We start from the raw sequence: 12,047 nt of genomic DNA on the forward strand, positions 1-12,047 counted from the left end.
TATATTACAATTTTATTCTAAACTTTAAACTTCTAGGAAAGAGTGGATCCTAGGGAAAGTATTCCATGATTAAATTATGTAATATGCTAATGTATATTAATTAACATTTGTCATTTATAAGATAGGTATTCCTCTTCTATGATGTTCTAATGGTCTATACATCTATCTCTGCCCTCACTGCATTGTTTATATGTCTGTCTTCCCAATACCCTAAAGAAAGAGTTAGCCCCACTGAGGTGGTAAATGTGTATTATTCATCTTTGTATCCCTAAGGTTTATCACAGTCCTTGGCACATAAATCATTCTTGATAGATGTTTAAGGAATGAATGAATATGTGGTGAATTTTCCTGATTTTATTCATTATAGAAGGCAATGTACTGAAAATAAAAAAAAAAAAACCAATTCCATTTGTATGCCTCCAACAAATAGGAGACATCAGTTTATAAGAATTAAACCATATTATGTAGTTTATATTGGAATTTTAATACCAGATTATAACCAGCTGGTAAAAGTTCATTTTGTTAGGAGATGGGATTAAGATGGCAGAATAGAAGGACTGGAGCTCAACTTCTCTCCTAAAACCTGGCTGGGGAGAAGGGGATTGTTGAGGCTCAGGGCCAAGCCCTGTGTGCGAGCTGTATACCCAGCCCTCCAGGGGGGGTCTCATTCTTCACAGGGGGTGGAGGGGCAGTATCTGAGCAGACAAAGCCTCACCTGATCTGGGAGCAGAAGGTCAAGGGGGCAGAAGAAGCAGCAAGAAGATAATGACCCCCCAGGCCTCTGACACCACCGGGTCGGGCCCTCTGCTGCTCACTGTCATTGCAGAGCCCCGCTCCTAAAACCTGCCAGGAGCTGGGTGAGGAAGGCAGAAGGCCTCCAGATGAAACTCCACACAGGCCGCTCTCCAGAGTCCTCTGCAGGGCTCATGTGGAGCTCAGCATATCCAGCTCCGGCACGAAGGACAGGGTCCACCTGTGCCTGAGGCCACTGGATGGCCTGGCCCCTCCCTGAGGCCCAGCCTGAAGCTCCAGCAGGAGACCCGGAACCAGAGCCAAGACACAACCCGGGCAGGGAGAGCCTGCAGCTGCTCCTATAGGAGGCCCAGGTCCGTGTGAGGACTCACCAGCTGTGCAGGGAGAAACTGCAGCTGCTCTGGCAGCAGCCCCAGACATGGATGTGCATTTACCTCCACTATAGGGAAACGTTGCACTGGCTTCTGCAGGAGATCAAGGGCCAGAGGAGAATTCAGTGGCCCTGCAGGTAGAGCCTGCCTGACTGCTCCAGCACCCCCTATACTATGTCCTGTGCTGGCTCTTGCAAGAGCCCCGGGCCAATTTCCAAAACCACCCCCAAGGTTGCCTCTGCCCCCGCAAATGCCCTCCCCAATCAGCTCCCCCAAAACCCCATCCACCTGCTTCCCCTCCCAAAATTTACTCTCCCTCCCCTCTCGTGATTTGTCTTTGGATGTTTGCTCATTTCATGTTTCTCTTTCATATTATTTATGCTATACTTTATGTTTTAAGAATAAAATTAGAAAGTTGGGAAAAAAACTTTTTTTTTGGAGGAGACATTTTATTTCCTCTATGGAGGAGCTGTTTTTAGCTAAAAATGACTGATTAGTCTTTGGAATGGTCTGATACAATTTCTAGTTTAATATGAAATATCCTTTTAAAGAAAAGGTCCTGCAGTCTTAGACTTCTGTTTTCCTTGCTCAAATAAAATAAAAAGCTATTCATCCACCAGTCTTTTCCATTTCAGTAAATGATATAAGTGTTTGCTAAGAATAAAAAGCCAGGAGTCATCCTTGAATATTTTGGTTTCTTCTTCCGCCCACTGGGCCCCTTCTCCCAGCCCATTAATTACTTCCAATGCACAATCAATCAGCAGTCCATGGCTTAGATTTCAAAATATATTCCGAATCATCAGTTTTCCTCCCTTCTTTACTGTTAAGGTCTTGCCTTAACTACTGCAATAGCTTCCTAGCTCTCCTGTCCAGCAGGAGAGAGCTTTGAAATCCACTGAAATCCATCAATGGTTTGCCTCTGAATGTAAAACAAAAGCCAATCTGTACACCATGTCCTCAGTGCTCTACTTGATCTGGCCTCCACCAAACTCTCCAGCTTTACCTCCTACTGCCTGCCTGCCCCTTTTTATCCCCCCTCCAGGCCCCAGGCCATCTTGTTGTCACTGGAACATGCCATGCCAATTCCATGCTCATGGCTGCTATTTTTGTGGTTCTCTCTTCCTGGAATACTCTTCTCATTGATCTCTGAGAGGTGATTACTCATGATACAGCTATCTCTTATTTCTTTCAGGAGAGCATCCTGCCCCATTTACTTTCTATCTGCTTCTCTGCTTTAGTTTCTTAGTAAGAAATTAAATTCCTCATTTCCTCATGTTACCTTGTTTAATATCTGTCATCCCTACTAGAAAGGGATCAGGACTTGTATCTGCTTTATCCTCTGTTATATCCTCAGAGTCTTGAATGGTAGGTGCTTAACATTTTTGGAATGATTCAGGCCTAATTCAGTGCAGAAAGTGTGCTTGTTTTATGATACATAGACCAAGGTGGTGACTGCTATGCGCAATATACCAGATGTACTGACACCATGAACTTATGCCTCATTGTCCATTCAAGATTTATAAGAAATTGAAAATATTACATTTCATACAATTCAGACTGGAACAGGATTAGTATCCTGTGAGAAGGCTAATTTAGTCCACTAACAATTTGAGGAAACCTAATTTGTTCTATTAATAATTTATTGAAAAAATTCTTTCCTCCAATATTATTAGATATATAATCATGTTTATGTTTTTTTTTTTGAGGGATTTGAGAGATGGAGAGCAAGTCATCTTTGGGTTTTCTATACTGTTACATGCTGTATATCACTCCAGGATATTGCTTAATTACTGTAATAAACATTATCTAAGTACTGACCTTTTTATCCCTCCAAATGTTTGTGCATGACCCAAGAATTTTCCAAAGTCAATATGAAACATGTGGCCCGACTTGGTCAGCATGATATTGTCATTGTGTCGGTCACAGACTCCCAGGATGAACGTTACCACACACCAGCCAGCACAGGAATAGAAAAAGTTCCTCAAGGCCTAATCAGTTGAAAAACAATAACACACACACAAAATGACCAAATGCAGAGGTAGTGGTAAAGGTATGATAAAAAGCAAAACTATAAAATTGAGAATCAGTTCCACATCTCAGTTGAGAGGATATGATTAAATGGTTGGTTCTTAGTATGCTACAAAAGTAAATAAAGCAATCTGTTCTTTAGCTTAATGAATGTTTTTGTTGAAATTGTGGAAAATATCTTTCATTCAGTTAAAGCTAATTTTCATAGTTTACAGGAGAGGGTTCCTGGTGTGATTTTTTAACATCGCAAATGTACAAGAGTGGATGATTTTTTTCAAGGTAAAAGAAGGAACAAAATGGCCCAACACTGCCTATTCCTATAGAAATTAAAAATACCAGTTTTTGAATATTTGAATTTTTTTTTTTTTTTTTTTTTGCCTTTTAGGGCCGCACTCATGGCATATGGAGGGTCCCAGGCTAGGGCTTGAATTGCAGCTATAGCTGCTGACCTACACCACAGCCACAACAACTTGGGATCCTAGCCACATCTGCAACATACACCACAGCTCATGGCAACACCGCCGGATCCTTAACCTACTGAGCAAGGCCAGGGATCGAACTTGCATCTGCACGGATACTAGTTGGATTTGTTTCCACTGCACCACAAAGAGAACTTATTTGAAATTTTTAAGACAGAAAAAACTATTATTAAGATATCTGTAACATTTTATGTTCATTCTTACTAATATGTCATCCAGTTGATGTCCAAAAGGGTTTTGGTATAGTAAATGCTGACAAATGCCTGAGTGTGTGGAAGCAGATTCCACTAAATTAGTGTGGTGTATGTTTTGTTAATGAACAGAGGTTTCTTGCCAAAATTACTTTTTTTTTTCAAAAAAATTGTATTGTGGGTATACATCATTTTCATAGATGATGCAATGAAGTGTGTAACCATGGTGGTTAAGCCACAGTTAAGCCATGTGATTAAGCCACAGTTATGGGTCTCCTCAACTTGTTTGGCTCATCTATGGGAGTAGAAATCTATGTGGCTGGACAACATGGTCGGACACCTTAGTTCTAGGTGTCTTCGGTGCCTGATCAAACACTTAATTTTTCTATCTAGATTTCCTCCACTTATAAAGTGAAGATAATAAGAAATTTCTTCACATGGTAATTATGAATATCAAATATATATGGAAACAACTCAAACAATATAACCCCAGTGATTTGTGCATAACTCCAGTTATAATTTGGATTGGAATGGCTACAAATTAGATGTCAAAATAATCTCACCTAATTCTTTGTTATTGGCCTCCAAAACCTATATTTGCTCTATTCCACTCTCACAGAAGTCTGAAGTAGATAAACTCTTCGGTCTCTCTTTCATGGCACATGCCTGGTAGGGTGCCCAATCCTCCTGGTTTTCCCAGGACTAAGGAATTTCCTAGAATGATAGATGTTTAAAGCTCAGAACAGTTCTGAGCCGATCTAACGCTGGCCCATATTACATCTTTGTGTGAATTAGCATAAAGGTGGCCCTGCCTATGGGTGGACCCAGCTGTGCCAGTTCGGCCTTGGCACATGGGACAAGGCTTGGCTCTGGCCAACTCATCCCCTTATCTGAAAGCCCTGGTAGAGGCTAGAACCTGTGTAACTGTACACCATAGGCTAGGTGCCAGGGCAAAGTGGGAAAAGTCGTTTGCAGTCAAACAGAATAGTACATTTTGTAAAGTTATAAGACGTAAAAAACTCTATTATGTATTCTGCAAACATTGAAAAAATAAGACATGATAAAATAGAACTTGGCAGAAGCAATATATTGCAAAGGAAGGAGGGAGATTTATAGAAATTGTAGGTTGTGTACAAATAGGCAGAAGTAACTTGAAGGAGGAAGTTTCAAGGAGCATCATCACAGGTGAGATGGCTGTAAAGGAGGCAGCTGAGCAAAGAGAGACTTTATTGATAGCCCAGAATTTCACCCAGAGGGAAAACCAAAAACAAATTTTTATCTGCTTAATATACCATTTAAACTGTGTCATTATTACTAGGCTGATGACTGAGTGAATTAGAACTCAAGATGGACTTAATTTACTTTTTCATAAATCAGAATTGCTAAAGAACCAGAGTATACCCTTATTTAAGTATATTATTTAAAATTAGCTCCCCAAAGACAAACCTGTTCATAATCCACCTTTAAATGGTTGTGCTGACTGAACCACTTTTTGATTGTATTTTCTTTCAGTGGTCCTATCAGTCCAGAATGGCGATGGATTTTTGCTAGGGTTACAGCATCAGGCACCATCTGCACCAATCCTGGTTGATAAAAAAGAGATCATGGAAATATTTCTTTCTTTACAGGATGAAAAGTATTTGGGAAATGCATCATGATCTAGGTAACAACAACAATGGCTGCCAGCACTACTTGGATTGCCCTTTTTATTTCCAAATCTTCTCTTCTGAAGGAGTCTTACCTAGATGGTATTCCTTCTAAATGTTCCCTAAATGGGGTGGGGGGGAGGGGGACAGGGAGCAATGAGGCTACTTGTTGTGTTTGGATCAGATATATCAGAGGCAACTTCAATACTTTTTCTAGAACTTCAGTAGAGAACCAATCTAGATGGTCTCCCAGCAACCTCACTGGGTTACTAAAGTAGTGGATTAATTAATATATGGCTTATGCATTCATTTACAGTTTAAAGGAGGACATTCAAACTTGTATAACAAGCATATGATGTAAGTGAATCAAATACAATATCCATGACAAATATTTCAAATATATTATAAAAAATCAGTGTTGAAGTTAATAAAAGTTTCACTGTTCTATGCCTCATTTCTAGGAGTGAACAGAGTAACTCGGCACTCTGCCAAGTTACTTGTTCCTTCCTTTTTCAGTCAACATTAAAGGGAAACTAAGGTAATACATTTTTTAAGAGAGCATATGTTGATTAAACTTCAATAGAATCTTTGCCCCACTAGCCATGCATCCATCAAGGCTACTTTTCATTGTCTTCCTAAGGTTATTGGAATGTAAATATTTTCAAATCTTCTGATTTTTATTCTGTACGTAACAGCAATTTAACTCCAGTATTTAAAATTCTCCCAGGACTAATGTCCACAGGCAACCTGTAATGTTCGGTTCTGTAAATAAAGTCATTGAAAGAAATTAAAGTCAAGAATTTCTGATTTCCACTATCTTGACAACTGCAAGAGTTGCAAACACAAATGCCCAAAGGGACCGGGAACACAAATATAACTATTTGAAAAAAGAGATGATCGATTATTGTTTTTCCTTAGGGCTGCAAGTGCAGCATATGGAAGTTCCCAGGCGAGGGGTCGAATCAGAGCCGTAGCTGCCGACCTACGCCAGAGCCACAGCAACACAGGATCTGAGCTGTGTCCATGACCTATACCACAGCTCGCAGCAATGCTAGATCCTTAACTCCTGAGAGAGGCCAGGGATCCAACCCACATCCTCATGGATACTAGTTGGGTTGGTTACCGCTGAGCCACAGTGGGAACTCCAAGAGATGGTTGATTTTAATTAAATATTGACTATCTCATGGTCTATCTTTAAAATATTCAAATTAAACAACAAAAGAGCAGATCACAGGAATGCCAAGTGAGACACTTCTCTGTGCTGGATTTGGCCAGTGGCAGCTGGTTGCGTCTCAATCTCTCTCTCCCTGCCCCCTTGCTGCCTAATCTCTTAATGTCCAAGAGCCCAGTTCTGACCATTAGGCATCTGCATTGCTAGATCAGAAAGAAACTTAAACAAGGAAAGTAGGAATTGAATACTGTAAAAAAATAACCTATTAAAATACATTTGTTAAAAAAAAAAAAAAAGAAAAGAAAGAAGAAAACTTAATACCCCAGAGATAAATCCTGGGCATATCTTTAATATCATAACACTTCTCCCCACCCCCAACAGTATTTGACTCTTGTTCAGGTTTTCTCATGCTTACCAAGTGAGATAGCAAATGTAAAGCATTGCATTTAATAGTAATATAATTACTCTAGAAAGGGTAATATAATTTCTCTTTCTGATTCTGAAATTTTCCCTCATTTTCTTGCTCCTCCATTTAATTCTTCCTAACAGAAAACCATCTTTTACCTGTTTCCTGAGTGCCTTGTTGCCACCTTGCATCTGACTATACCCAAAATTAGGACTTGATTATTACACCCTTTAGATAGAGTGCTGTAGCAATGTCAGTTACTCTGCAGACCACATTTTTCTTCAGGGAATTAATTGTTGTTAAATCCCAAGCCATTTATCATAAGTCTTTTCTTGCTGACTACCCAGAAAACTTTGCACTTAATTTATAACAATCATGTTTTAAATTTATAATAATCATGTTATAATTTAAAATTTAAAAATAAAAAAGAACTACAAGGAGTTCCATTGTGGCTCAGCAGGTTACGAACCCAATTAGTATCCATGAAGATGTGAGTTTGATCCCTGGCCTCGCTCAGTGGATTAAGGATCCAGCATTGCTATGAGCTGTGGTGTAAGTCACAGAGGTGGCTCAGATCTGGCATTGCTGTGGCTGTGGCACAGGCTGGCAGCTATAGTTCCAATTCGACCCCTAGCCTGGGAGTTCCCATATGCCATGGCTGTGGCCTCCCCCCCATAAAAGAGCTATAACGTTTGACATATTAAATCACAATTGGGAAAGTATATAATACATCAAATAATTTATATATTAGGAGGAATGAAATCCAAGAGAATGCATCTAGATGTTGAGGTTTGTATCAGTTTGGGTCCTTGTATGTAAAAGAGAGTTATTGAGAAAAAGAGCTATAGAGACTAGAGGAGAGAAAGAAGAAGTAGGAGAGTGAAACCTTCAGACTACGATCCAGGTAGGACATCTACAAAAAGAAAAAGGGAAGTAAAGAGACTTGGAGAGGAAGAAAGAATTACAACTCTGAGAAATCTCTGGCGAGGCTGCACCATATCCTAAGATGTACCATAAGCTCTTTGGGTTATCAACATGTGAAATTTGGAAATATTGCTAACCTACAAAAGTCAGCTTCACATGTTCTAGACAGACAATTTTACACAGTATTTTTCAAATCTTAAATATTGCATATGTAATATACATTTAAAAACAGCAACAAAAATAACTGGGATTATTTTAATATGTAAACCAGACAAAAGTAAAAATATAAGCAGGCAGGTAAGTTTATTTCCATGCCAGTGGGGCTGTGAGTGTGTGTGTGTGTGTGTGTGTGTGCGCACGAGAGCACTTCTATCGAGCACCTATTATGAATAATTTAAGTTTTATTTCATCCATTACTGAAATGACTAGTTCTACCCAGACCAGCTTCTTACTAGTCCAACTCCACCTCTTGTTTCCTATTCTGGGCCTCATGATGTCATTATATGGGATACCTGTGAATACTTGCTAGGCATTCCCAGAAGTGCATACATATAAGCACAACCTGCAAGTACAAGAGAGTGGATGTCTGTGGTCCTGTCTTGAGCAATGAAGAAAGGGACTTGATGGATTAAATGCCATCCCTTTTGTTCACTGGGTGGATGGCTGAACTCAAGCTATAGCAGTGACTGAGCCATAGCAGTGATAACACCAGATCCTTAACCTACTGAGTCACCAGGGAACTCCCAGATCAAGTCTTGAGGCAAAGACAGCCTCATTTGATGACAGCGAAACTTTAATATTTATGACTATGACTATACTACTATTGGTCCAATTTTTATAGAAATAGGTGGATATTTAGAAAAATAGAAAAACATCAACATAAACATACTTGGACAAGCCTCTTTGCATAAACATTTCTTTATTGACTAATTTCCCCCAAGTTTATAAATACTCTGGCTTTCTTCCTGGGACTTGGTAGGATTGTACTTCTCTGTGATCTCTGAAATTAGGCATGGCCATAAGATTTACCATAGCCAATCAAAGGTGGGTGGAAGTGAGAAGGATTAGGCTCAAGTTTAATGGGCCAAAGCATGATCTTCTATATTTCTACCCTCCTCCATAGAGATTATGAAATATTGAAAATATATGTTTTCATCAACCTGGATCTCAGAATGACAATGATCAGCAGATCCTACCTGTAGATCTGCATTGAATATGCAGCATCAAGCAAGAAATAAACTTTGTCATGTTAAGATAAAAAAAAAAAAGCCTACTAGCTAAATTCTGCCCATTAATTAAAAACATAAATTACATTTTAGGCTAGTATGTATCATAAACCTTTTAACTACTTCTAGCATAATTCTGTGCATACTGAGTAATAGGTGTGGCTCCATTCCCATAATTCTCTAACACAGCATTTCTCAAATTTTAATGCTCTTTTATATCACCTTGAAAATGCAGGTTCTGATTCAGCAGGTCGGGGTGGGGCTTGAGATTTTGATTTCTAACAAGTTCCCAGGTGATGTCAATGCTGCTGGTCCATGGCTCACACTTTAAGTGGCAAGGTTCTTAGGGACAAAAGTTCTCAAGATGGTACCACACAAGGTTCTTAAAAAGAGGTGCATGAGAAACATCTGAGCAGCTTCTTGAAATCACTGAGACTGAATTCCCTACCCCTTACCCTCATCACACCCTTGCCCAGTGGAAAGCCTGATTTAGAACTCTGGCTGGGTCCTAGTTATATCTGCTCCCCCAATTCCCCTAAGTATTTTTAGGCCCATCAAATTTGGAGCAATGAAATAAATCCTAAAGGATTTTTATCTGCCCTGATAGTCTCTCCCAAAGTTCCTACAACATCATATTCAAAGCAGTCATGAGAACTACAATCAACAATAATGTTGATAAAGTCACATAAACTTGTGGCCTGGAGTAAACTCTCCTTAAGGGCAGTATCCCCGTTTAGGTCGTTTTAGTCTTTCCTACCTTTGCGACATTTCCTGAGAACAGTAGATATTCAATAAGCCTTGGAACCTGATTAAAAATGGAACTTAATGTCCTAAAAAAAGACAATTGCTTAAATGATCTCCATTTTTCTTGATGAAACATTTTGACAGTACAATCTTAGAACTGTAGAAGATTGTTGGTAGATAGCAGGGACGAATAACTTGTTTGCCTTATGACATTTGTAGCTTTGGGCAAGTCTACAGTTATTTTTGCTGAATCATTTTATTAACTTTAAAAGAATTAGCCTCTGTTACATCCTATAATCATGAACAGAGAAACAAGTAGATGGAATTGAAGAATTTCACTGAGGTTAGTGTTGTATTCAATTTCTGAAGAAAAAGTAATCCATGTGACATCAAAAAGCTCAGCTTGGCTCACCTGGCATTATTCCTACCCTACAATATATTGATATACGTAAGAATTAGATTATTTACATGAGAAAGAGGAGAATAAAACTCAAGGAATAATGATCTCAGAGAAGCAACAATAGAAGACTTTTAGGAAACAGAGCTTTAGGAGTTCACAGGTGGGACATTTTGCATGGAAACCTGGGCCCGGTTATCAGAATCAAAATAAGGGAGTAGTATGACTTTTGACAGTAATTAAAAGTATCCAGTTGCAAATTAAGCTAACTAGGAGGGACTTCCAGGCTTAACTTCTAAAATTTGGAGGCACAGTTGGCTGAGGTACTGAGACTAGTGATGGGACCTCAGGAACTGGGGGGCCAGGCAGTGACAGTTTTTCTTTTGAGATGATTAATTTAAATTGTAGTTCTGCCTGAATTCAAAACACAAAACAAAACAACAACAAAAAACAAACAAAAACCCAACATGGTTCTAGGACCTTTTTCCAGTTCTATGATTCTTTTCATCCCTTTGTTTATGCAGATGTATTGGCTATAATTTGGACCAAATAATTTAATGAAATTCTAAGTGGCAATGGCCACATGTAAAAAAAATGTATATAAGATGTAGAAATTATTTCTTCAATTTAGCATGATTAGAATTAAGTACAACTTTTACCTCTGATGTTTGGGTAATTATTTGGGTGGATCCTTGACTTTATTTGCACTGAAAAATGTGTATAAATGTAATTACATTCTCATATTAGTGTTTTGGCTTTATAAAGGAAAAGAAATGCTGCAGTGTGTTCAAAGTTTGCATATACAGTCATCTTTGACTTGATATTATACTTTACTCAAAAGTCTTTTTAGCAACTAAATGCATGTTTATAGTAGATTTAGAGTCTTCAGAACTCCTTTAAGCATTTGCAACTTTGTAAATTTTGTGTTAACAGGCAACAATTTTATTTTTTTGAATGAGTAGACTTTTCTATTATTAGCTTAGAAAAAGAAAAAAAAAAGAAAAAAAAAGGGTTAATTATTAATGTAACTAAACCTTAAAGACACGCAAAAGGATATTACAATTGACATTTGGATTGTCAAAGTCCTAATTAACATCTAGAAGGACATTATGCTTTATTTACATAAGTTACTTTGGTTTATTGTTTTTGAAAATAATTTCTTGTAAGAAGGAAGAATGACTGTGTCATGCTTCAGATTTTAAAATTTGCAATCTAAAATGAAAGCTATGGAAATAGCTTTTTCCATAGTACTGATGGCATATTACTGATGAATACACGAGATAAATAATGTAAGTCAACTGGCCTTCTAATCTATACTGACCTTGGCCTTTTCCTGTGGATAGACATCTATAAATGATCATTTGCATATCCAGGCCCTCCTGCAGCCAAATATTGTCCATCACTTGAATAATTTGCAGAACAAGCATATCCTGACGAAGATCATCTCCAGCCTGTTAAAAACAAAATTACAGACTGAGTTTCTCCTTGAATTGCATTCAAAGCCTTCAAATATGGTATATGTCATTTTTTTCCTTGAATAATTTTCCAACCTACTTAGGGTGGTTTCAATCAATTTATTAGCTCTGAGAGCACCTTGTATTTATGATAGAAAATAAAAAAAAATGAGAACCTTCTTTTAAATGATTACAGAAACTTTAGGCATTGAATTAGAAGCTGCTTGGAATGTTTTTTCCTGATAAAAATATTTCAG

The 12,047-nt window shown here is 38.3% G+C and overlaps 1 protein-coding gene across 8 annotated transcripts in view; it reads right to left on the reverse strand.

Annotated features, from left to right (window-relative positions):
* Positions 1-12,047, reverse strand: part of PIK3C2G (phosphatidylinositol-4-phosphate 3-kinase catalytic subunit type 2 gamma) — a 374,898-nt gene that overhangs the window by 117,630 nt on the left and 245,221 nt on the right. For all 8 annotated transcript variants that reach the window (XM_021092290.1, XM_021092292.1, XM_021092289.1 and 5 more), the window contains 3 exons: positions 11,658-11,787; positions 5,269-5,405; positions 2,943-3,112 (listed from right to left, as the gene is read on the reverse strand). In XM_021092290.1, the coding sequence (XP_020947949.1) occupies positions 2,943-3,112; positions 5,269-5,405; positions 11,658-11,787 (437 nt within the window). The remainder of the gene's footprint in view (positions 1-2,942; positions 3,113-5,268; positions 5,406-11,657; positions 11,788-12,047) is intronic.

The sequence above is a fragment of the Sus scrofa genome, chromosome 5 (genome assembly GCF_000003025.6).
Source record: "Sus scrofa isolate TJ Tabasco breed Duroc chromosome 5, Sscrofa11.1, whole genome shotgun sequence".
NCBI classification, from domain to species: Eukaryota; Metazoa; Chordata; class Mammalia; order Artiodactyla; family Suidae; genus Sus; species Sus scrofa.